The sequence below is a fragment of the Mustelus asterias genome, chromosome 15 (assembly GCF_964213995.1).
Source record: "Mustelus asterias chromosome 15, sMusAst1.hap1.1, whole genome shotgun sequence".
In the NCBI taxonomy this organism is placed as follows: domain Eukaryota; kingdom Metazoa; phylum Chordata; class Chondrichthyes; order Carcharhiniformes; family Triakidae; genus Mustelus; species Mustelus asterias.
This window is the reverse complement of record NC_135815.1, coordinates 5605006-5632400: the sequence shown is the minus strand read 5'-3', so window position 1 is coordinate 5632400 and position 27395 is coordinate 5605006. Positions and strand designations below refer to the sequence as shown.

Genomic DNA, 27395 nt, shown 5'->3' with positions numbered 1-27395 from the left:
TCCTTCTTGTGCTGTCGGATTTTATGACCTTAAAACCACAGAGTGGGTGATTACTGGAGGAAGAGTTATGTAACTGCAAGTGGGCTGATTAGCCTGCTGAGCTGTGCTGTGGATGGTGTCACACTGGAACAAGTAGATCAGTTTGTCTCTGCAGGACAAATGATAACAGAAGATGTTCGCTGTGAGGCTGAAATTAGAAGAAGGACAGAGATAGACAAAAATGATTTTGTGAAATGAAGGATGTGCTAACAATAAGAAAACTCAAGCTGGTCACAAAGAAACATAGAACCATAGAAAACCATAGAAAACATCTCCAAAGATGCTAAATTCTATCCTGTCATTTTCCTGTCTACCTCAGAAACAGAAACAATAAATTTTTAAATATTTATTTATTAGTCACAAGTAAGGCTTACATTAACACTGCAATGAAGTTACTGTGAAATTCCCCTAGTCGCCACAGCCCGGCACCTGTTCAGGTCAATGCACCCTAACCAGCACGTCTTTCAGACTGTGGGAGAAAATCGGAGCACTCAGAGGAAACCCACGCAGACACAGGGGGAATGTGCAGATTCCACACAGACAGTGACCCAAGCCGGGAATCGAACCCGGGTCCCTGGCGCTGTGAAACAGCAGTGCTAACCCACTGTGCTACCGTGGAAGGAAATAGGGGCCTTTGAAATGAGGGTGCTAAAATGTATGTTTAAAATTCCATCGACAGATACACCGACAATAGGTCAAACTAGGAGGTGCTTGAAACTCCAAGAGCAGAAAGAACTGCAAAGAGTGACACCCAGGAAAATCAATGTCTGTATTTGAGCCAAGTGGTCTGTAATGACTTCAGTCAGGCCCATTGAGGGTGGCCTATTGGAATACGAACTCCCCGATTAAGGATCCAATTGATGGGCCAATCAGGAAGTCTTTGCCTTGTACTTAACCAAGAGTGTCAGTTCCTCTGGCACTCCTGAAGGTAGACTGCTGACTGCGAGCACTCGGTGTACAGCTGTTGGAATTGTAAATAAAGGGATTTTGGTGCAGGAACTTCTGCCTCTACAGATGCCGGCATTGGACTGGGGTAAACACAGTAAGAAGTCTCACAACACCAGGTTAAAGTCCAACAGGTTTATTCGGTAGCACAAGCCACTAGCTTTTGGAGCGCTGCCCCTTCAATCAGGTGAGTGACTCACCTGATGAAGGGGCAGCGCTCCGAAAGCTAGTGGCTTGTGCTACCGAATAAACCTGTTGGACTTTAACCTGGTGTTGTGAGACTTCTTACTGGGCTTACTACAGATCAGAGCTGAACAGTTACAGAGATCTTTTTCAGAGGGCGGGTGGAGGGCAGCAGGAAGAGGAGTCAATGTCTGTGGAGTTGGATGATGGATGTCACAGAATGGTTATAGACGAGCGACAGTGGATGTGTGAGGATGGTGCAAGGCAGATGAGTGTAACATACCACGTGAGTTGGTTTCCTGATAAGGGTAACTTCAAGCAGAACAGGAGACCTCCACATTGCTACAACTCTTAGGTTACTTTTACAAACAAGTCATAGCATCCTAAAGCTGGGGATGCCTTGCCGAGATCGAGCTAACATGCTGAGGAGAATGGGTCACAGACTAATCACAATGGATTAATTGAGCTTATAAATGCAGGAAAGCAGACTTGAGTAGGTATAACTATCAGGAGTTTTGAACCAACTGGGGCTTTATACTGTGTGGAAGAGGGAAGGCTGAGGAATGACCTAATGGAAGTTTTTATGACTAATGATAAAAGAATTGGATCAGGTAGGCACAGAGGGAATTTCAAAATTACCCACTTGCGCAAAGTTAAAATCAGGCCCAAGGATGTTTCCACTTATGAAACTGAAATCATCATCTTCTTCTGTTGTTGTCTGCCTGAAGGCAAATCGGACCCCTGGGACTCCCCATCATGGACAGAGCGAGGAGGTGGGTCCAGGATCCATCCCAGTCGGAACAGGGATGGAACCCTGTGCCATTGGCACCAATTTGATCCACACCAGCCATCCAATCTAGTGAGCCGGCTAAACCCACCCCTCCCATAAAGGGGCTTGCGTTGCTGTGGCAACACACACTATGTGCATGAATAGAGGTGGTGGAGGCTCCAACTTTTTTTCCATCGCATGGCTGACCAGCATTCTCTCCCGCTCTGCCATTGGAAGGATATGCAGGTCAATACTCAACTTGTTGGCCGCATTGTGAAAGCATCTTCCTTGACCATCAAGCCCTGCAGCGGGACACAAATCTTGAGCTTCTGGCTCAGAGGCAGGGATGCCCCATCGGGACATCCGGACCAATAATAGCAGACAAAATAAATATCAGGCAGTTACTGTTCGCTTAAAGAGTGGTGAGAATATGGAACTCAATGCTGCAGGAAGTGTTTGAAAGAAAGCTTTTTCCCAGAGCGTAAGAGTCAATTACTCGGGGGCATAGGTTTAAGGTGTGAGGGGCAAGGTTTAAAGGAGATGTTTTTTACACAGAGGGTGGTGGGTGCCTGGAACTCGCTGCCAGGGGAGGTAGTGGAGGCAGATACAATAGTGACTTTTAAGGGGCGTCTTGACAAATAATTAATAGGATGGGAATAGAAGGATATGATCCCCAGAAAGGTAGGGGATTTTTCTTCAGTCAGGCAGCATGTTCGGTGCAGGCTTGGAGGGCTGAAGGGCCTGTTCCTGTGCTGTAATTTTCTTCATTCAGATAGGATAGATGTACTTAAGGGGAAGCCAGATAAACAGAAGAGGGAGAAAGAAATAAAAGATTATCTTAAACCCATTTGGCATCATCCCAAAGCTTATGTAAAGTTTCAAATGAATTTATGAAACTAATATTGAAAAAGAGAGTGATTTTGGAGCAAGAGAATACAATTATAGAATCATTTTTATCAAAAAGGGTTCGGAAAATTTTCAACTTTAGAAAGACACCAATGTTTTGTAAAGGATTTTTGAATACGTCAAACTTTTCCAATCCTTCAAATTAATTCTTCTGAAACTTTGAAAGGACTCCTTCACTTTATTGGCTTTTGAAAGCTGTACTAAACCCATAGAATCCCTGCAGGGCAGAAGGAGGCCATTTGACCCATCAGGTCTGCACCAGCTCTTCGAAAGAGCATCTTACCCAGGCCCACCTCCCCCCACTCTCTCCCCCTAGCCCCGTGCATTTACCATGGCTAATCCATCGAACCAACACGTATTTCGGAATGTGGGAGGAAACCAGAACACCTGGAGGAAACCCACGCAAACACGGGGAGAAATGTGCAAACTCCACACAGACAGTGACCCAAGCCAGGAATCGAACCCAGTTCCCTGGAACTGTGAGGCAGCAGTGCTAACCACTGTGCCACCATGCTGCCCCCTGTACTGTTTGTAGCTTTTCCATTTGCAGCTGTTCTCTGTTTGAACAAGCTTGTTGCTGTTTCTCCTGCACAGAATAAACATCGGCATCCCCTGGAGTTTGAATATCCGACACTGACATTCAAATTGAAACCACAAAACCTGCACAACCTGGGCAAGCGCAACATCTGTATCATATTCAAAATTAGGTCATAAACTCTCTCCTAAATCTGCTGTCAGAGACGCGGCAGTCAACTAACTTCATAGCGTTGTATCAGGGCATGCTTGCTGCTCACATCTGCCATCAAATGGCTGTTAAGCTCTTTTTGTACACAGTGAGTGTTTGAGAGAGAACTTCGAAACCAAACATCTGGAACATTGGAAACTTCTTGATCTTTGCGACCAAAGGATTCCCTCCCCCAGTTCTGTCCCTGAATGAACAGAACTTGCATTATTAGCCCCAAGACAATCCAAGGCACTTTGCAGCTAATGGGCGTGGTGGTGATATTCGTAATGCAACAAATGTTACATTTTCACATTATTCTTACACAATACTGACCGGGTGAACATTTTGTAAGTGATGTGGAAACTATGACAAAAGAAAAATAGATTATTGCAGATGCTGGAAACCAGAAATAAAAAAGACCTGAAAATCTTTTAAATGTTCAGGCACACCTGCGGAGTGGGGTGACACAGAGGTTAGCACTGCCACAGCGCCAGGGACCTGGGTTCGATTCCCGGCCTGGGCCACTGTCTGTGCAGAGTCTGCATGTTCTCCCCGTATCTGCATGCATTTCCTCCGGGTGCTCCGGTTTCCTCCCACAGTCCGAAAGACATGCTGGTTAGGGTGCATTGGCCGTGGTGAATTCTCCCTCAGTGTACCTGAACAGGCGCTGGAGTGTGGCAACTCGGGGATTTTCGCACTAACTTCATTGCAGTGTTAATATAAGCCTGCTTGTGACACTAATAGAATAAACTTTAAACTAAACAAAGTTAACGGGTGGCATTTTCCAGCCACGCTCGCCTTAAAACCGGAAACTCCCACCTGAGGTCAATGGACCATTGCGTGATCTGTACCCCCGCCTGCTATGATTCTCTTCAACGTTTCAGGTCGATGAACTGGAAATGGTGTCACGGAATTGAAACAAATATGGCGACAGGGAAAGTGGCGGGAGAGAGGAAAGAACAAAAGGGAAGGTCCCTGATAGGATGGAAAACAGGAGAGATTCAATGAGAGAAGGGGCTGCCGGTGATGGGACAAATAAAGGAACAAAATATGGGTACAGAGGAGGTGTGAATGGCAACAGCAGAATCATCATCAGCAGATGCTGTCCGAAAAATAAATTGGGAACAGTGGTTATGAACTGAAATTTTTGAACTCGATGTTTAACCTGGAGAGGGCAGCACGGTGGCACAGTGGTTGGCTCTGTTGCCTCACAATGCCATGGACCCAGGTTCGATTCCCGGCTTGGGTCACTGTCCGTGCGGAGTTTGCACGTTCTCTCCGTGTCTGCGTGGGTGTCTTCCGGGTGCTCCAGTTTCCTCCCACAGTCTGAAAGACGTGCTGGTTAGGGTGCATTGGCCATGGTAAATCCTCCCTCAGGTGTACCCGAACAGGTGCCGGAGTGTGGCGACTAGGGGATTTTCACAATAACTTCATTGCAGTGTTAATGTAAGCCTACCTGTGACACTGATAAATGAATAATAATAAATAATCAGACAGGAACATGCCTAATTGAAAAATGAAGTGCTATTCTTTGAGTTTTCACTGGACTCTGATTGAAATGTGTGAGGATCCAAGAACACTGAGATCAGTGTGGGAGCGGGCCAGGGAATTTAAAACATTTCCAGCCAAAAACTGGAGATGACATTGGCGACCTGAAGGGAGATGTTCAGGAAAGCGACCACTCAGTCTGCTGTTGGTCTCACCACTGGATACGGGGCCAGCGTCGTGAACAAAAAAGCAGTTTGCTAAATCGACAAAAAGGACATGTCAACTGTTGACGTTTGTTTTAACAAAACAGGAAGAGGCTGGGTTTAAACAGAGAATAATGTTATTGCTGGATTTCATTTTTCTAGCTTAATATCCTCTTCAATCTGGAAAGTAAAGTCGCATTGAAGAGGCGTCGGTCTGTGGAATGGCAGGAGGTGTTTGATTTGGATGTTGATGTCTTGGATGATAAGGATGATCTGGATCACGTAACACTGCATATCTGCACTCGGTAACTATCACTCAGATTTTTCTCAATTCATTCTTTCATCCTGAGGGTTGTTGCCAAGACAATGAATGAACTAACTGCTTAGTTACATTTTTCACATGGTTGTTGGCGGGAGCTTGCTCTGAGCAAATTGGTTCCCTTCAGTATTAGAGTGACCACACTTAAAAGCGCTTAATTTATTGCCCATTCCTCATTGAAAGCAAATTGCGTGGAGGACACAGAGAGTCTGCAGAGAGATTTGGATAGGCTAAGTGAGTGGGTGAGGAGCTGGCAGATGGAGTATAAAGTTGGTAAGTGTGAGGTTATCCCCTTTGGAAGGAATAATAGTAAAATGGACTATTATTTAAACGGGGAAAAATTACAGCATGCTACTGTGCAGAGGGATCTGGGGGTCCTTGTGCATGAATCACAAAAACTCAGTTTGCAGGTGCAGCAGGTGCTCAAGAAGGCAAATGGAATGTTGGCCTTTATCGCGAGAGGGAAGGAGTATAAAAGCAGGGAGGTCTTGCTGCAACTGTACAGGGTACTGGTGAGGCCGCACCTAGAGTACTGTGTACAATTTTGGTCCCCTTATTTAAGAAAGGATATATTAGCTTTGGAGGGAGTACAGAGAAGGTTCACCAGGTTGATTCCGGAGATGAGGGGGTTAGCTTATGAGGTGAGATTGAGTAGACTGGGCCTGTACTCATTGGAGTTTAGAAGGTTGAGGGGAGATCTTATAGAGACATATAAGATAATGAAGGGGCGAGACAGGGGAGAAGCAGTGAGGTTATTTCCACTTACAATGGAAACAAGAACTAGTGGGGCATAGCCTCAAAATACGGGGGAGTCAATTTAGAACAGAGTTGAGGAGGAACTTCTTCTCCCAGAGGGTAATGAATCTTTGGAATTCTCTGCCCAATCAAGCAGTAGAGGCTACCTTGTTAAATGTGTTTAAGTCACAGATAGATAGATTTTTAACCATTAAGGGAATTAAGGGTTATGGGAAGCGGGCGGGTAAGTGGAACTGAACCCATTATCAGATCAGCCATGATCTTATTGAATGGCGGAGCAGGCTTGAGGGGCTAGATGGCCTACTCCTGCTCCTATTTCTTATGTTCTTATGACCTCAGATGCTAACAAGGTGTTTGCCCCTCATGGGGGAACTTTAGAATGAGGGAGGGGCAGCACGTTGCACAGTGGTTAGCACTGCTGCCTCACAATGCCAGGAACCTGGGTTCGATTCCCGGATTGGGTCACTGTCTGTGTGGAGTTTGCACGTTCTCCCCGTATCTGCGTGGGTTTCCTCGGGATGCTTCGGTTTCCTCCCAGAGTCCGAAAGATGTGCTAGTTAGATGCACTGATCAAGCTAAATTCTCCCTCAGTGCATCCGAACAGGCGCTGGAGTGTGGCGATTAGGGAATTTTCACAGTAACTTCAGTGCAGTGTTAATGTAAGCCTACATGTGACAACAATAAATAAACTTTACTTTTACCTATCTAATGTGGATCTGAGGAGGACTTTCCTCGATCAGGGGTTACTTGTGTTTGGAATTCTCTCCATCAGAGAGCAGGGGAGGCTGGGTCATTGAATCTGTTCAGGACTGAATTACACTGATTTTCCATTGACGGGGAATCGAAGATTCTGGGGCTCAGGCAGGAAAGCCGAGGTTGAGGCCACAATCAGATCAGATCAGATATGATTTTATTGAGTGCTGGAACAGGCTCGATGGGCTGAATGGCCTCTTCCTGCTCCTAATTTGTATGATCAATATTTTTATGCCTTTTTCTGATTGGTACAGGTGAGTAACTTGGTCAAGCCTTCTCACCTGCCACCCGACCCACATTACCCACCTTGCCCCTTTACCCACTTACCTTACACACCTTTATCTTACTCACTCTACCCACTTCCCCACCCGGTCCTCTTAACCCTTTATCTCACGCACCCTACCCCTCACCAACCCTTTGTCCCCTTTACCTTACCCATCTTACCTAATGTTTTGCTAAATTGCCCCTTAGTGTCCCGGGATGCGTAGGTTAGACGGATTAAGATGGTAAATATGTGGGGTTACAGCGATAGGGCCTGGGTAGGATTGTTGTCGGTGCAGATTCGATGGGCTGAATGGTCTCTTTCTGCACTGTAGGGATTCTATGATTCTATTCACTCACACTACCCCGTACCCATTTGCCCTGCACACTTACATCCTCTCCATAGCTTTTCTAAGAAGCTTTGGGACATTTAAGCACTTACTGGAATATAGCGTCTAGTGCCATTAAAGGGGCACATGACTTCTGTGTGGATTCTCTGCACTGTTCGTTCCGAGGTTTCTTGCGTTGAGTTCTGCAGGATCCTTCATCGAAACATCTCTCAGAGAAATCAGAGCAAGGTAAAGTCTGCATTTTGGCTGTCTGATCATGGTCGGGAATAAGGATTCCGATCCGGATAGGAAGATCTGGGCCTTATCTCCAACGCGCTAACTGATCTCAGCCAGGGCAGCACTGAATAAACCTCAACATCCAAATCAGCTTTGGGATCGTGCTCCTGGTCGCCATCCAGTGCCCCTGACTGGAATTGCAGGAGCTAGGAAGTGGAGGACAAAGTTTCAAGTGCCAGATTGGATTTAGATAGATTTGAGAAGTGGACTAGCTGAGGTGAGGAGAAATTGGCTCAGAGGAGAGGAAAATAACACTGGGATATTTTTAAAAGGAGACAGTAAAGGTATCGACTAAATATGTTCCATTTAAAAAAAAGATATTTGTTGTCATTTCAGGAAGTTAAGGTTAAGCAATGAAGTTTGAAAACAATTAGAATAGAAGAAGAAAGTCTTTGAGGATGATGTGTTATTAATGGCACAAAGCAGGACATTCAGCCAAAGCAGCCCATGCCAGATTGTATACGTGAGCCTCTTACCACCCCGTACTTCATCACATCCCATCAGCCAATCCTTCAAATCTTCTCTCCCTCATCTTTCCTTAGCCTCCCTTTAAATAAATTAATACTATTCATGTCAGCTACTCCTTATGGTCCAAAGATCTATGGGTTAGGTGGATTGACCATGCTAAATCGCCCCTTAGTGTCCAAAGATAAGCAGGATAGATGTATTAGCCATCATAAATTGCCCCTTAGTGTCCAAAGATGTGCAGATTAGGTGGATTAGCCATGGTAAATGCGCGGGGTTATGGCGATAGAGTTGGGGTGTGAGCCTGGGTAAGATGCTCTCTTGGAGAGTGGGTGCAGAGCTGAAGGGCCAAATGGCCTCCTTCTGCGGAGATTCTACGGATTCTTATGGTGACCAATTCCACATTCTGACCATTCTCTGGGTTAAAAACGTTTCTCCTGAATTCCTCAGTGGGTTTATTAGTGACTGTCTAATATTTATGTCCCCGGATTCTGCTCTCCCCTTATAGATGGGGCCATCTTCTCTCGGCCTACCCTAATGAACTCTGTCATTACTCTACGGACTTCTATTTAGTCACCCTGCAACCTGCTGGTTTCTAGGGCAATTATATTTATAATTAATTTTTAAAAAACTGCAGTAGAATGGGAGAAAAGTAAAGGAAGTTAATGATTGGAGGATGAAAGGATGGTAAAGAGGGAATACATGGGAGAACAATTAGTAGGAACATGATAAGGAACAATAAAGTGTTTTACAAGAATATCAGTACAAGAGGTATTGTTATAAAGGAGGTTGGCTTCCTGAGCAGAGAGAACCATCAATTTCTCTGTGACAATTGAAAACTGGCAGTACAGAATGCTTCACCTCAATGAGCCACACTCACAGCAAGTTTCCAGGAACAATGGCGAAGGTCCAGGATAGAGGATTGATTTGATAAACAGCTGAATGTTGTAATCGGGACACAATGGGGAGTTGGCTCTTATTTTGAACAAATCTTGTGATTTACCAAGCATTTCCCCAACTGCTTTTCCTTAAGTTTAGTATCTGCATGCTCCACACACGGACCACCAAATATTTGAGGGTTTGAAGACTAATGGGCAAGCTCCACCGTGCACCAGTGAGATTCCGTGTGTTGAAACAGACAATGCATTTCCCCCTCAATGCCCGGTTAATCTGAGTAAGTAGTCTCACAACACCAGGTTAAAACCCAACAGGTTTGTTGGACTTGCATAGAATCCTTACAGTGCAGAAAGAGGCCATTCGGCCCATCGAGTCTGCACTGACAACAATCCCGCCCAGGCCCTATCCCCGCAACCCCACATATTTACCCTACTAATCCCTTTAACCTATGCATCCCAGGACACTAAGGGGCAATTTAGCATGGCCAATCAACCTAACCCGCACATCTTTGACTGTGGGAGGAAACCGGAGCACTGGAGGAAACCCACGCAGACACGGGGAGAATGTGCAAACTCCACACAGGCAGTGACCCAAGCCAGGAATCGAACCCAGTTCCCTGGAACTGTGAGGCAGCAGTGCTAACCACTGTGCCACCGTGCCACCCTCACCTGATGAAGGAGCAACGCTCTGAAAGCTCGTGATTCCAGATAAACCTATTGGGATTTTAACCTGGTGTTGTGAGACTTCTTACTGTGCCCACCCCAGTCCAACTCTGGCATCTCCACATCATGATTTATCTGAGGAACAGCAAAAAAGCAGTAGCTATCTTTGTGAACACAGTTCTTCCAAAGTATTGCTGAATGTTGCCAAAGCTTTTCATCATGTACTCATCAGGACAAATACAAGAATGATAAAGTTCAAATGCTCACAACAATTGATACTATAAAAGAGAAGGGTGCTGATTGACTGGCAAGACAACTCTGATTGGCCAAGATGTTGCCATGGAGAAAACGTAAGGGAACTATGGGCTCCCTAAGTCTCTGGGTAATTCAAAAAAGGTTCAAGGCTTGATTATATTCCTCTTGTTTGCAGGGATTGGGTCCTTGCATATCAATGTATGTCACTTCTAGAAAGCATAAATGAGCCACATTATGACCATGTTGCTACTTCTAAAGTACTTCATTGGTTCTAAAGGTTTGGGTTGTCCTGAAGTTGTATAAGGCACTATGATGATCCATTGATTAGAATTTGGATTTCATTGTCACAGCCCTGGAGTTAATTCATGGTCAGAGGTAGATGATACTTTCTTTGGACATGAAGGAGATCAAGGACTATGTGAATGGAGTTGGAAAGGGATTTGCAGTAGGATGTTGAAGCTGGCTTGAATGGCCTACTTCTGCTCCCAATTCTCATAATTTCAGAATAAAGGCAAAATACTGCAGATGTTGGAAATCTGAAATAAAAACAGAAAGACTCAGTGGGTCTGGCAGTATCTGTGGAGACAGAAACAGCTTTTGTTGGGCTTCACTGGAGGAATGGCATCTCATCTTCCAATTAGACACTTTACAACCTTTCAAATTTAACATTAGGTTAACAACTTCAGACAATGAATTCCCTCTGACATTTTGACATATATTGTTTTTTTTTCCCCAACCACCTCCCCTGCAGGGCCATCTGTCATTTGGTCTTATGTTTTGCTTTTACAGAGTGTTGACCCTTATTCTGCTATTAACACATTCTGCTATGCCGCTATTAGCACCTTCTGTATCACTACCATTAACACGCCCTTTGCCTTGTCCATGACATCTTTGCCAAATGTCCCCTGAGCTCCTGACCTCATAGCTGGGATTTTATGACCTCGCTTGGGTGAGGCTTGTAAAATCCCACCCGAGGCCAATGGAGAATTCCGTCTGTGAGACTCGCCTGCCCCGATTCTGGGGTGGGCGTACCAATAAAATACCAGGCCATATTTTTATTCTTACATAAAAGTAAAGTCCGTTGCTTTTCAAAGTTCCTGTCCCAACATGAAATGCACTCTCATGGCATCTGTACCTACACATGTCCCCTTTATTTCTGATGAGTTAACATTAGCATAAAACGTCAGCATTTTCCTGAATACAGAACAAGTGTGTTACACCCTCATAAGTTGGGTGACCCAATCTCTACCTTATAGTTGTCGGGTTGTCAGTTGTTACAAAGCTACTGAACTCCATTATCTTCCTGCTATAAACTACACTGTCTTCAATCTGTTGCTCGGTGCTATTCCAATTGAATGTTATGGTGGTTTTATAGACATCAGTTATGTGTTTAAACTTCAACATCAATTATTACTGCTATTTGAAGACCTTGGCAATATTTATATTCAACTCTGTCTCGGTAATTGTCAGTTTGTTCATATATCTGGAAAGAAATACGATGGAAGATATTGCCCTATATCCAACTCCAATCCCAATCCCTTCCCATACTCTTCGAGGGAGTGACAGTGAGTGAATATTAGCAAGTAGCACTCAGTATAATGTCCTTGAGAGATGATGGCTGGATGTGCAACACCTGGTACTGGCTTTGGGTGGGAGGTTGGGGGGGGGGGGGGGGGGGGGGAAGTGGGGAGGGGGGCTGGTGGGGGGTTGGAAGGGGGAAGGGAAAAGGAGAAAGGTGCAATGCATTGAATTCATCATAAGAGTGAGTTTTGTTTTGCCTCTGTTGCTCAAGGTACCGAGGTGAGGAAAATAGTACGAGTACTGGAATGGTTCTGATGGAAGTTGGGATGCTGAGTGGCTTTGTCCCAGAAATGGACGCTGTTCAGACTAACGAGCTCATCAAAAAAGTAGAGTTTGAAGCTGGGAAAGTGAGCTTGTATTTTGACTCGGTGAGTTGGAGATTTTTTTTCATTCATTCATGGGACGTAGGCATGACTGGTAACGTCCTTCAATGGTTAAGAAAAGATTTTCCTCTGTGGTTTTAGGGATGAATCTATATAAAGTGCATTCAGAAGCATTCACAAACAAACATCACTTGGACTTTTTGCTTTTCAGTTGAATGAGACCGAAGTTTGTCTGACCATCCCAGTTATAAGGGATTCCAAAGTCGCTAATGCCCAGGATGCAATGGTCAGTGTGTTAGAGTATTATGAGCCAGGTAAGACATTTATTTCATGGGTTGATTTTGGGCGTGTGAGTGTATTACTGACCAGAATTGAGATGATTGAGTAATTTCCTCATCATACCTGGAATCTGCACTGCAGTGGTGACTGGGATTGCAACAGTAAGAAGCCTCACTACACCAGGTTAAAGTCCAATAGGTTTATTTGGTGTCATAGAGGTTTACAGCATGGAAACAGGCCCTTTGGCCTAACTTGTCCATGCCGTCCTTTTTTTTTTTGAAAACCCCTCAGCTAATCCCAATTGCCTGCATTTGGCCCATATCCCTCTATACCCGTCGTACCCATGTAACTATCTAAATGCTTTTTAAAATATAAAATTGTACCCGCCTCTACTACTGCCTCTGGCAGCTTGTTCCAGAAACCCTCTGTGTGAAAAAATTGCCCCTCTGGACACTTTTGTATCTCTCCCCTCTCACCTTAAACCTATGCCCTCTAGTTTTAGACTCCCCTACCTTTGGGAAAAGATATTGACTATCTACCTTGTCTACGCCCCTCATTATTTTATAGACCTCTATAAGATCACCCCTCAACCTTCTACGCTCCAGAGAAAAAAGTCCCAGTCTATTCAGCCTTTCCTTATAACTCAATCCATCAAGTCCCGGTAGCATCCTAATAAATCTTTTCTGCACTCTTTCTAGTTTAATAATATCCTTTCTATAATAGGGTGACCAGAATTGCACACAGTATTCCAAGTGTGGCCTTACCAATGTCTTGTACAACTTCAACAAGACGTCCCAACTCCTGTATTCAATATTCTGACCGATGAAACCAAGCATGCCGAATGCCTTCTTCACCACTCTGTCCACCTGTGACTCCACTTTCAAGGAGCAATGAACATGTATCCCTCGATCTCTTTGTTCTGTAACTCCTCCCAACGCCCTACCATTAACTGAGTAAGTCCTGCCCTGGTTCAATCTACCAAAATGCATCACCTCGCATTTGTCTAAATTAAACAATTTATTGCCATTCGTCAGCCCACTGGCCCAATTGATCAAGATCCCGTTGCAATTGGAGATAACTTTCTTCACTGTCTACTATGCCACCAATCTTGGTGTTATCTGCAAACTTACTAACTATGCCTCCTATATTCTCATCCAAATCAATAATATAAATGACAAATAACAGTGGGCCCAGCACTGATCTCTGAGGCACACCGCTGGTCACAGGCCTCCAGTTTGAAAAACAACTCTCTACAACCACCCTCTGGCTTCTGTCAAGAAGCCAATTTTGTATCCATTTAGATACCTCACCCTGGATCCCGTGAGACTTAATCTTGTCAAAGGTCTTGTAGACAACATCAACTACACTGCCCTCATCTACCTTCTTGGGTACCCCTTCAAAAACCATGAGCTTTCGGAGCGCTGCTCCTTCATCAGATGAGTGATATGTAGCTTGTATTATGTAACTATTCTCTGCTTACTGTATTTTGTTGGGGAAGTAGTTTAGTTGTTTAGATATTAATGGAAGATTGAACTTTTTCTTTATTTGTTCATGGGACATGGGCGTCGCTGGCTGGGCCAGCATTTATTGCCCATCCCTAGTTGCCTGAGAGCAGTTGAGAGTCAACCACATTGCTGTGGCTCTGGAGTCACATGTAGACCAGACCAGATAAGGACGGCAGATAGACTCATAGAATCCTACAATGCAGAAAGAGGCCATTCAGCCCATCGAGCCTGCACCAACCACAATCCTGCCCTATCCCCATAACTCCATGCATTTACCCTAGCTAGTCCCTCTGACACAAAGGGGCAATTTAGCATGGCCAATTCACCTAACCCACACATCTTTGGACTGTGGGAGGAAACCGGAGCACCCGGAGGAAACCCACGCAGAAACAGGGAGAACGTGCAAACTCCCCACAGACAGTGACCCAAGCCGAGAATTGAACCCGGGGTCCCTGGCGCTGTGAAGCAGCAGTGATAACCACTGTGCTGCCCTGAAGGGAGATTTCCTTCTCTAAAGGACTTAATTGAACCGGATGGGTTTTTCCGACAATCGACAATGGTTTCACGGTCATCAGTAGATTCTTAATTCCAGATATTTTTTATTGAATTCAAATTCCACCACCTGCCGTGGCGGGATTCGAACCTGGGTCCCCAGAACATCAGTTGAGTTTCTGGATTAGTAATCTAGCGATAATACCACTAGGCCGTCACCTCCCACATGAGCCGAACAATGAGCTTTATTTTTCTCTATATAGATGCCTGACCTGCTGAGTATTTCCAGCATTTTCAGTTTATCTTTCAGTTCTCCAGGATTTGCAATGCTTCTTTTCTGTTTAATAGACCATTTGCTATAAATTAAAATCATTTGCAATCAATTCCTAACTTCAACTTAATGGTGGCCACAATGGTGTTCACACTTACTCCATATATTGACCCAGTTCCAGTTTCAAAGGTTTTTTCTGTCCCTTGTTGTAAATGAATTGTCCCACAGCTGTTAATGTAATTTCCCTGGCTCCAGCATGGACCCCAAGGCTGATCCATTATCCATTGCAATGGCGGGATCTGAAATGGGTTACAAGCTGTGTTTGTCCAGATGGAGAATTGAAATAGTCTTCATTACGTCAAGAAATTCAGAGCTGGCCTGGCGCTGTGTACGTTTATTGTCCTGTGGTTACCCACACAGAGACTGAGGGCCACTTGAAAGAGAATATTCCCCCTCCTGCTTTCTCTTTCAACGACCAAAAGAGAAAATGCTGGAAAATCTCAGCAGGTCTGGCAGCATCTGTAAGGAGAGAAAAGAGCTGACGTTTTGAGTCCAGAAGGGTTATCTGAGATTTTCCAGCATTTTCTCTTTTGATTTCACATTCCAGCATCCGCAGTAATTTGCTTTTATCTCTTTCTTTGAGTTTGGCCAAGTCATGAAGTAATTGTGACCAATGATGTAGGTAACCCACCTGGCCTGTCCTCTTGTTATTCTGTAGTCTGCCACTAGGGAGTGCTGGAGAAGAGCTTCAGCAATAAACTACCCACTGACATTTCTACTTGGAATGGGTGAAAGGTTAAAATTCAAAGGTCAGGTTTCCTAGACCCTCCCCGCACACCCTCACTTTTCTCCAACATGGATGCTCAACTGACCAAAATGTGCAGCATCTTCCAAGACCAGTTGTGGCCCCGGGGGCTTGGCCACTTGCTGCAGAACTAGCAAGAGGCCTGCACCATCTCCTTCAGGGAGGCCTCAGGTACTAAGTACCAATCAGGCAGTTCAGGTAGTGAGTCTTCAACAGGAACAGGATCCCGGGGCAGCAAATTCCGGGCACCAAGTGCTGCCAGCCAATCAGAAGCCACTGGGGTGACAAAGACTGCTGCTGGCATGACACCCACCAGAGGCCCAGGAATGCAGAGAATTCCAAGACAGAGATGAGTAAAGATGGGAGATGTTTCATGATGTGGGGATCACAGGGCCGCAGAATATGGGGGGAATTGGCAAGAAGGGGAGAGATAGCTGTCAGCGGGTCCCCCACTTCCCAATGCCAACTCCCTCCATCTGGCACTGAGTGTCTTTGAACAAGAGACTCCATCTTCTCCTAGCCCATCGCCATTGCACAACTTCTCAGGAAACCATGAGCACAGAGTTGGACGTCGTGTTTCTTGTGTGACAACATGGGTGGCACAGTGGTTGGCACTGCTGTCTCACAGCGCCAGGGACACAGGTTCGATTCCCGCTTAGTCACTGTCTGTGCAGAGTCTGCACCTCCTCCCCGTGTTTGCGTGGGTTTCCTCCGGGTGCTCTAGTTTCCTTCCATGGTCTGAAAGACGTGCTGGTTTGGTATGTTGGCCATGCTAAATTCTCCCTCAGTGTACCCGAACAGGCACCAGAGTGTGGCGACTTGGGGATTCTCACAGCAACTTCATTGCAGTATTAATGTAATGTATTTGTGACACTAATAAATAAACTTTAAAAAAAGCCTGCTACTGGGTTCACACCAGCCACAGTGGGAAGAGGCCCTTATTTGGGTATTAAGTGCCCCTTAAAGCTCTCAACTGGCAGCAGAGCAGAAAGCCCATCCACGAGGTCTCCACTGCTAACCCCCCTCCCCAGTGAAATACCCCCACCTTCAGTGAAACTCAGTGCAGAGGAGGGAGTAAAGTACAGTCTGAAGTGAGGAACATCTCTAGCGTTGGAGAGCTTTGAAAATTATATGATGAAAATCGCCGTTCTTCCCGAATGACACTCACCACGTGTCTAATTACTTCAATCTCCATCCTTCAGGCACAGTCCTGCCCTGGGGACTTTGCTTCTCCATCTTAATCTCTTGATAGAAACTAATAAGGATGTTTACTTTAATAACCAGTTGCAAAAAATAATTCAGCCTCCATGCTATTGGAATCATAGAATCCCTACAGTGCAGAGGAGGCCATTTGGCCCATCGAGCCTGCACCGACCACAATCCCACCCTACCCCTGTAACCCCACATATTTACCCTCGCTAGTCCCCCTGATACTAGGCTCAATTTAGCATGGCCAATCCACCTAACCCGCACATCTTTGGAGTATGGGAGGAAACTGGAGCACCCGAAGGAAACCCATGCAGACACGGGGAGAATGTGCAAACTCCACACAGACAGTGACCCGAGGCTGGAATTGAATCCGGGTCCCTGGCACTGTCAGGCAGCAGTGCTAACCACTGTGCCACCGATACTTTTTTTTTCATTCATCTCAAGAGTGTGGCCTTTGCCATCATTTATTTCCCATCCCGAGGTGCTCTTGAGAAGATGGCGAGTTGCCTCCTCAATGCCCTGCTGGTGCTGTTGGATCGGCAGCTCCAGGACTTTGACCCAGTGATGATGAAGGAAGGCGGGATGCATGTCCAAGTGGGGATGGCCTGTGCGACCCGGAGGGAATTCCAGCACCGGTGATACTCTCATGCTAAAAATAGCTTTGAAAAATGTAATTTTGAAAAATGATTGTTCTGTTTTGCTTTAAACGCAGGGAGAAGGACAGTGAGAATGTACAACTCGGAAGTGATGTCTGACACCGACTCATGCACCTTCTGTGGTTTTAACTGCAGTCTGTGCCGTTCACAATTCAGTGTGGCATTATTCCCGTCCGCAGCTCCGGCAACTCTGGGAGACCCAATTCCACTTGGGTTCTGCCTCCTTATTATTTATCTCAGTTTGTCTTAATCACCCAGGCAGCACTCTCTCTCTCTCTCTCTCGGTGAAATAGTTATTGCTTTGATTAGGGGACTGGGGAAGAAAGACGAGCAAAAATATATTTGTAATCTCCTAATCTAGTAAACTGCTTTCTGTAAACTCTCGTTGATATTTTAACATCCGTGTGTTGTATATTTGTGGATATAAAAGGGGCATTTTTTTGTTTGTGAATGCTTCTCTTGCCTGCCTCGTCTCCCACATTTGGAGTCGCAGCTGGTATTGCTTAACCTCTCTGAGTGCTACCAAAGTTCCAGGTTTCAGAGAGAGCGAGACTGTCCAATGTTCTGAATTTACAGCCCCTCACTGAGTTATAGTTGCGTTCAGATCATTGGAACAGTGCTTTGGTTCCTTCAGCTTGAACTGTTGAAGGTCTTCCACAGTCAGGTAGCGGAGTCTCTCTCTGTTGGCCTCTCTCTCTCTGAATTTGCTCTGTGTGTGTTTGTGTGTGTGCGTTGTTGGGTTCTTCCCTCGCAAGCCCTGGTTCGCAATGGGATTAATTTAAAGAAAATTAAACAAAATTGCCAGAATCTTTAATATGCCGCTGGGCAAACTGTAATTAAATTGTGCGCGAGTGCTGGGTGAGGTGGTTAGGGGGGAAGGCAACATCAATAAAAAAATAAGAATGAAATCTGATTTCTACCCTTGGGTCCAGCCAGTTCTTTATAAAACAGCCGCTGCAGAAATTGTCTGAATCAAACAGATTTTAAAACGTGTTCACTGTTCGGGCATCTGTTTAATCAAGGGCTCACCTGGTATTGTAACATCCCAGGATGGTTTTAGGTGTGTCACTGTGCAGCGAGGAGCGTGTTACTGACAGGTTAACGCAAAACAAAGAGAACATTGCAGTCAGGTTAATCCACAGCTGACAGGGGTGTGATTGATGAAACAAACACAGTGAGAATTACAGTGTTACAGACTGTAGAATCTTTAAAGTCTAAAAGGTGATTTATACTGCTGGAATTAGTTTAAGTTTAATTATTATTGTCACAAGTAGGCTTACATTAACACTGCAGTGAAGTTACTGTGAAAATCCCCTTGTCACCACACTCTGGCACCTGTTCGGGTACACTGAGGGAGAATTTAGCATGGCCAATGCACCTAACCAGCACGTCTTTCAGACTGTGGGAGGAAACCGGAGCACCCGGAGGAAACCCACACAGACACGGGGAGAACATGCAGACTCCATGCAGACAGTGACCCAAGCTGGGAATCGAACCTGGGTCCCTGGCGCTGTGAGGCAGCAGTGCTAACCACTGTGCCGCCGTGCCGCCCACAAGTCACCATTCACTTCTAAACTCCAGTGCAAACAAACCCAGTCTACCTAACCTATCCTCAAAAGGGAATTGAACCCATGTCCCTGGAGCTGTGAGGCAGCAGTGCTAATCACTGTGCTACCGTTACAGCACAAAGGGAAATCATTTGGCCCATCACAGCTGTGCCAGCTCTTTGAAAGAGCTATTCAATTAATCCCACTTGTACCGGCCTTGTCCCCATCGCCTTGCTGAGTACATATCCAATCCATTTACAAAGTTATTATTCCATCTCCTCCCACTGCCCTTTCAGACATTCTATTGCAGATCATAACATACAAACATAGGAAATAGGAGCTGGAGTAGACCATTCAGTATGATCATGGCTGATCCTTTAACTCAATGCCACAGTCCAGCGCTCTGCCCGTTGACACCGATTCGAAAGTTCCTTCTCAAATATATTCAGTGACTTGATTTCCACAAACCTCTGTGTTCGAGAATTCCACAGATTCACCACCTTCTGAGTGAAGAGGTTTCTCCTCATCTCAGTCCAAGGTGGCCTCCCCCTGTATCCTGAGTCTGTGACCCTTTGTTCTAGACTCCCCCCTCCCCCCCCCCCCCCCCCGCCCCCCGCACCCAGCCAGAGGAAACAACATCAATGCATCCAGTCTGCTCACTGCTGTCAGAACTTCATACGTTTGACTGAGATTCCCTTTCATTCATCAAACTCCAGTGAATACAGGCCCTCATACCCCAATCCTGCCATCCCAGGAATCAGTCTGGTGAACCTTTGCTGCACTCCTTCAATGGTAAGTATATCCTTTCTTAGATATGGTGACCAAAATTGGACACAACACTTCAAGTATGGCCTCACCAAGGCCCTGTACAGCGGCAGCAAGATATCCTTGCTGCTGTACTCAAATCCTCTTGCAATGAAGGCCAAATACCATTTGCCTCAAACAGAAACAGAAAATGCCGGAAAATCTCAACCGACCTGACAGCCTCCATGGCCTTCCTAACTGCTTGCTCTGCCAACAACCCACTCCATAAAATAAATCATCCTCACATCCCTCCTCTTTAGCAGAACAGGTCCAGCATTGAAAAGTCTGGAAGGAGAATCAGGACAAATACAAGAATTTCAAACAATCACAACAATTTATACTGCAGGAGCGAGCTGATTGATTGGCAAGACAACACTGATTGGCCAAGGCATTGCCTTAGAGAAATCAACAGAAAAACGATAGAATGATGCAATGTTCCCAAGTTGGGGATCTTCGAGATATCGCCGAGAGCAGGACGACCCTGCACTTAGATAAAAGCAAAATACTGCGGAAGCTTGGAGTCTGAAACAAAAACAGGAGATGCTGGAAAATCTCAGCAGGTCTGACAGCGTCTGTGGGGAGAGAATAGAGTCAACATTTCGAGTCTAGATGACCCTTCATCAGAGCTCTGCATTTATATAGCACCTTTCACATCCTCAGGACATCCCAAAGCTCTTCACAGCCAATGAAATACTTTTTGAATAGTCGTTACTGTTCCAATGTAAAAAATGCAGAAGCCAATTTGTGCTCCCACATTCAGCAATAACAGTTTTGATTTGATTTATTATTGTCACATGTGTTAACATACAGTAAAAAGTATTGTTTCTTGCGCACTATACAGACAAAGCATACTGTTCATAGAGAAGGAAAGGAGAGGGTGCAGAATGTAGTGTTACAGTCATAGCTAGGGTGCAATAAAAGATCAACTTAATGCGAGGTAGGTCCATTCAAAAGTCTGATGGCAGCAGGAAAGAAGCTGTTCTTGAGTTGGTTGGTACGTGTCCTCAGATTTTGTATCTTTTTCCTGACGGAAGAAGGTAGAAGGAAGAAGGTGCGTGGGGTCCTTGATTACGCTAGCTGCTTTTCCGAGGCAGCGGGAAGTGTAGACAGAGCCAGTGGATGGGAGGCTGGTTTGCGTGATGGATTGGGCTTCGTTCATGATCCTTTGTAGTTTCTTGTGTTTTGTAGTTTCATGAAGTACAAACAAATCTGTTTTTGGGATTGAAGGACTCAATTCGCCAGGAGACAGTGAAAACCCAAGCACTTTCCTTAGAATAATGTCCTGGGATCTGTTACATCCATTTGCCATGACAAATAGTGGCTAGGTTTAGTGTCTCATCCAAAAGGAATGCAGTCAAGGGCACAAAGTGTCTGATCTGAGAATCGATAGTTATTCCAGAATCTTCTTTGATTGAGGTTTTGGAGCAAGGACAAATGAGGAGAAATGATATCATTCAAAAGGTTGTGGATTTTTTGACGGAGGGTTTTGACAGGGTAAATGCTGATTGTTTCTGCTGGGGGGGGGAGTCTAAAACACGGGGGCACAGTCTCTGGGTGAGGGGCCAATCATTTAGGATTGTGATGAGGAGAAATGTCTTCACTCAGAGGGTTGTGAATCTTTAGAATTCTTTACCCCAGAGGGATGTGGGTGCTCCATCATGGAATACATATACAGCTGGGATAAACAGACATTGGTCCCTCAGGGAATCAAGGGATACGAGGAGTGAACGGAAAATGTAGTTGAAGCTCAAGTTCAGACATGACCATATTGAATGGGCATAGCAGGCCGTATTGAATAGGCATAGCAGGCCGTATTGAATGGGCATAGCAGACTCAATGGGCCGAATGGTCTACTCCCACTCCGATTTCTTGTGTCATTGTGAGGCAGTGGGAGAGAGGTTTAGAGGGAAATTCTAGAGCTTATGACCTAGGCATCTGCGGGCACTGCTGCCAATGAGCTGCGCTTTAGAGGGAATAGGTCAGAGTTAATGGATGGTGAAGAGCTATATAAATAAACAATCATAATCCCTCCTTTGAAAGATGTGGGAGTTGCTACTCAAAGGGGTTGTAAAACTTAATGGGGCGTGAAATGGAATGTGAACAAAGCACTTCAAAGTTTTGAAAAGCAACTGAGAGAAGACTCGCCACACAACCCTGCATCCTGGGGGAGACCCCCCGACCTGAACCCCTCCAACCCAGCCCGAGCCCTACCACCCTTGAAATACCCCGCTCTGTGCCCTGGCAGTGAATGCTCTGCCCTTGGGCACCTTGGAGATAAGTGGAGAGCAGTACTAACTTCCTTACTCCCCCTTGGAGTCCATGACACTTGGTCTCCACTTTTAGGAACCTGTAGTGATTGGCGTCTGGGTGACTTCCCTTTCTGGGTGAGATCCAGATCCATAAGACCGTAAGACATAGGAGCAGAATTAGGCCACTCGGCCCATCAAGTCTGCTCCACCATTCAATCATGGCTGATATTTTTCTCATCCCCATTCTCCTGCCTTTTCCCCATAACCCCTGATCCCCTTATTAATCAAGAACCTATCTATCTCTGTCTTAAAGACACTCAATGACCTGGCCTCCACAGCCTTCTGCGGCAAAGAGTTCCACAGATTCACCACTCTCTGGCTGAAGAAATTCCTCCTCATCTCTGTTTTAAAGGATCGTCCCTTTAGCCTGAGGTTGTGCCCTCTGGTTGTAGTTTTTCCTACTAGTGGAAACATGCTGTCCACGTCCACTCTACCAGGCTTTGCAGTATCCTGGAAGTTTCAATAGGATCCCCCTCATCTTTCTAAACTCCAACGAGCACAGACCCAGAGTCCTCAACCGTTCCTCATATGACAAGCTCTTCATTCCAGGGATCATTCTTGTGAACCTCCTTTGGACCCTTTCCAAGGCCAGCACATCCTTCCTTAGATGCGGGGCCCAAAAGTGCTCACAATACTCCAAATGGGGCCTGACCAGAGCCTTATACAGCCTCAGAAATACATCCCTGCTCTTGTATTCTAGCCCTCTCGACATGAATGCTAACATTGCATTTGCCTTCCTAACTGCCGACTGAACCTGCACGTTAACCTTAAGAGAATTTTGAACAAGGACTCCCAAATCCCTTTGTGTTTCTGATTTTCTAAGCATTTTTCCATTTAGAAAATCGTCTATACCTCCATTTCTCCTTCCACAGTGCATAACCTCACACTTTTCCACACCGAGTGGGACAGGCCAGGAGCATTGGAAACTGATTCAGCATTTCAGGCCTCTCGCCAAGTTCACCAGCCCAGGGGATAACGGGAACTAACGGGACCAGAAAATCATCTCAACGTTTCACATCCAATGTGACTGAAGAGAGATGGAAGTGTGATGGGTTTGTTGAAAACTGTTGAAGAAGGCCGGGGGGGGGGGGGGAGGGGGCGAGGGGCGGGGGACGGTGGGGGAAGAGGGTCAGGTAAAACCAAAAGGTAAGTCAGGGATAGAATCGATGGCAGGAAAGATTCAACATCAAAAATATCATGGAATAAAATGCAAAGGGACTGGTAGCGGTTGCCGTAAAGTCATGGAGTCATAGAGTCATAGAGGTTTACAGCATGGAAACAGGCCCTTCAGCCCAACTTGTCAATGCCTCCTTTTTTTAAAAACCCTAAGCTAGTCCCAATTGCCCCCATTTGGCCCATATCCCTCCATACCCATTTTACCCATGTAACTGTCTAAATGCTTTTAAGAAGCAAAGCATTAGTCCAGAGTAAATGTTAATGGCAGAAATGTTAAGGGTGGCACGGTGACACAGTGGTTAGCACTGCTGCCTCACAGTGCCAGGGACCCGGGTTCAATTCTGGCCTTGGGTGACTGTGTGGAGTTTGCACATTCTCCCCGTGTCTGCGTGGGTTTCCGCCAGGTGCTCCAGTTTCCCCCCACACTCCAAAGATGTGCGGGTTAGGTTGATTGGCCATGCTAAATTGTCCCTTAGTGTCAGGGGGACTAGCTAGGGTAAATATGTGGGGTTATGAGAATAGGGCCTGGTTTGGATTGTGGTCAGTGCAGACTCGATGGGCTGAATGGCCTCCTTCCGCACTGTAGGATTCTATGATTCTATGCGTGATGAATAGCCATCTGAAAACAAAGATACAGACTGGCACATGGCAAATAAAAAAATAATCAAAAGGGAGATTTACTTTATTGTCTGAAGTTGTTGAACTCAATATTGCAGAAGATTATAAAGTGCCTCATCAGACGATTCTTCAAGCTTGTGGTGAGCTTCACTGGAACATTGCATCAGGTAGAAATATGAGCACGAGGACAAAGTGGTGATTCGAGATGGCAGCTCAAAGCTTGTGGACAGAGCAGTGGTGTTCCACAAAGTGATCACTGAGTCTGTGTTTGGACTCCCCGGTTTGGAGAAGACCGCATCATCAGCAGCGAATATGGCCGACTGAATTGACAGAAGCGCAAGTGCAAACTGCTTCGCCCGGAAGGAATGTTTGGGAGCTGGGATGGCGAGGAGGGAGGAGGAAAAGGGGCAGGTGTGACAGCTCCTGTGATTTCACGGGGAGGTGCCGTGGGAAGGGGATGAGGCTCAGTTTAAAAGTTTATTTATTAGTGTCAGAAGTAGGTTACATTAACACTGCAATGAAGTTACCGTGAAAATCCCCTAGTCGCCACACTCCGGCGCCCGTTCGGGTACACTGAGGGAGAATTTAACAATGCACCTAAACAGCACGTCTTTCAGACTGTGGGAGGAAACCGGAGCACCGGGAGGAAACCCACGCAGACACAGGGAGACACAGGCAGTGACCCAAGCTGGGAATCGAAACTGGGTTCCTGGTGCTGTGAGGTAGCAGTGCTAACCACTGTGCCCCCATGCCACCCCAGGTGTTGTGGATGATAGAGGAGTGGACCCTGTGTGTCACGGAGGGAATGGTCCCTGCGGAACGCTGACCAAAGAGGGGAGGAGAAAATGTGTTTGATGATGGCACCATGCATAAATGTTGGAGAATCACCCTTTGATTGTGGAGGGTGACCAGGGTGGGTGGCGGGGGGAGTGGGGGGGGGGCGGGGGTGGGTGCGGGGGTGTGAGGTGGAAAGAAGGACAAGCAGAATCTTATTGTAGTTCTGGGAGAGAGGGGACAGGGTGAGATCAGATTCTTTGTATTAAAATGGAAGCTACTGTAGTGAGGACAGGGCAATGAATGAATGAGACTTGGTACGGGCAGCAGAGTGCTAAGCTCAGGATAATGGAAAGCAGGGTGTGGTAGGTTGGCCAAAAATTGCATTGGAATTGTCACATCTACAGGAAACAAAAGCATGACACTCTCCCCTCAGTTATGGGCATTTACCACCAGGGAGCACTATTGCTCCATGAAAAACATCCAGTCTGATCACTTAATAAGCTATTTCCCCCCAATCCCATTCAACTACTTAACTCCACAGTATACACGTGCCCCAAACTTACCAAATTTATGATATTTCCTCCTTCAGGGGAGCCTGATTATAAGTGATATTTTCAGAAGAAATAATACCATCTTTCTTTGAAATCTCTTTATCTGTTGCAATAAGTTCCTGCAGTCCTGCATTTTGGAAGAAATAATGTAGGGAGGAGTTATACAATAAATGGCAGAGTCATCAGGAGTATAGAAACACAGAGGGACCTAGGTGTGCAAGTCCACAAATCCTTGAAGGTGGCAACACAGGTGGAGAAGGTGGTGAAGAAGGCATATGGTATGCTTGCCTTTATAGGACGGGGTATAGAGTATAAAAGCTGGAGTCTGATGATGCAGCTGTATAGAACGCTGGTTAGGCCACATTTGGAGTACTGTGTCCAGTTCTGGTCGCCGCACTACCAGAAGGACGTGGAGGCATTGGAGAGAGTGCAGAGAAGGTTTACCAGGATGTTGCCTGGTATGGAGGGTCTTAGCTATGAGGAGAGATTGGGTAGACTGGGGTTGTTCTCCTTGGAAAGACGGAGAATGAGGGGAGATCTAATAGAGGTATACAAGATTATGAAGGGTATAGATAGGGTGAACAGTGGGAAGCTTTTTCCCAGGTCGAAGGTGACGATCACGAGGGGTCACGGGCTCAAGCTGAGAGGGGCGAAGTATAACTCAGACATCAGAGGGACGTTTTTTACACAGAGGGTGGTGGGGGCCTGGAATGCGCTGCCAAGTAGGGTGGTGGAGGCAGGCACGCTGACATCGTTTAAGACTTACCTGGATAGTCACATGAGCAGCCTGGGAATGGAGGGATACAAACGATTGGTCTAGTTGGACCAAGGAGCGGCACAGGCTTGGAGGGCCGAAGGGCCTGTTTCCTGTGCTGTACTGTTCTTTGTTCTTTGTTCTTTGTCCACAAAACGGCTGCTTTTTGTATGGTATAGTCTGACACATCATTAAATAATAAACTCCATGAAATAGATGGATAAAGAGATTCCTCTGCTGACTGAACCAGTCACAAGGCAGCCTTAAGTCAAGTTTCTGAAAAAATTACTTGCATTTATATAGCACTGGTCACGTCCTTAAAATGTCCCAATTTACTTGCCTTAGCTCCATATCCCTTACCTTAAAGGGAATCTTGAGAATTTCCAATGGTCCTCATTCTTGACTCTTTCAACAAGTTCTGGAGTGGGACATGAACTTGAAGGGTGAATGTGTTACTAACTGAGCCAAGGTTGCCAGCAAGGTGGGTGGTGGGGCATTTTTAACACAAAGGGAATTTGAAGGATATGTGGATGGAAGAAAGGTGGGTGTAGGTTAACATGCAGTTCAAACATTAGTATGGAACAGAATTACCATCATTACTTTGTGCTACTTTGTGACTTACGATGGGAACAAGAGGAATTGAGGTAGTCACAGTATATAGAGGAAATTAGATAAACATTTAACTGCCCCTTGGCAATAGTGTGGCACAGTGGCACAGTGGTTAACGCTGCTGCCTCACAGTGCTAGGGATCTAGGTTCGATTCCCAGCTTGGGTCACTGTCTGTAGTGCATTTGCACGTTCTCCCCGTGTCTACGTGGGTTTCCCCCGGGTGCTCCGGTTTCCTCCCACAATCCGAAAGACGTGCTGGTTAGGATGATTGGCCATGTTAAATTGTCCCTTGCCCTCGGGGGAGTAGCAGGGTAAATACGTGGGGTTCCTGGGATAGAGCTTGGGTGTGATTGTTGTTGGTGTAGGCTCAATGGGCCAAATGGCCTCCTCCTGCATTGTACGGATTCTATTCTATTTGAAGAAATGAAAAAAGGAGGCGGAGTGAGGAATTCGGATTGGAGTAGGGAGCTTGCAGAGGAAAATCTCAGCCTGAGTAAACGCAATGGATTCCTTCACGAGCTAAATTTCTATGGTTCTGAATTTCTATTAGGTTACATTTGCCGTTATAAACCTTTCACTTTTCTTCATTGTTGTCCAGTTGAAGACAGAAAACCTTTAAAAGATCTTATAATTATTGTTGTTGTGCCCAGGGTGAGGGACGGCTGAGCCCTGAACCCAATGACATGTGGCACACCACCGACAGATGACCTTTGCTCTGGAGAAGGCAGTGACTACTCCTCTATTGCTGGGTACTCCACTGAGGGCCCGCATTAAACACCATCATCACCCAGATCCATTGCTCTGGGGGAGTCCAGAACCAGGTGTCACAGTCTGAGGATTCAGGGTAGACCATTTAGGACGGAGGTGAGGAGACATT

The 27395-nt window shown here is 45.8% G+C and overlaps 1 protein-coding gene across 1 annotated transcript in view; it reads left to right on the top strand.

The window, feature by feature from the left end:
* cd109 (CD109 molecule) overlaps positions 1 to 18255 on the top strand; it is a 126705-nt gene extending 108450 nt beyond the window's left edge. Inside the window, exons 30-33 of the mRNA XM_078229392.1 lie at positions 5420 to 5562; positions 12044 to 12200; positions 12367 to 12469; positions 17429 to 18255. Coding sequence (XP_078085518.1) covers positions 5420 to 5562; positions 12044 to 12200; positions 12367 to 12469; positions 17429 to 17622 — 597 coding nt within the window. The 3' untranslated portion in view covers positions 17623 to 18255. The remainder of the gene's footprint in view (positions 1 to 5419; positions 5563 to 12043; positions 12201 to 12366; positions 12470 to 17428) is intronic.
* Positions 18256 to 27395: the final 9140 nt, after the last annotated feature.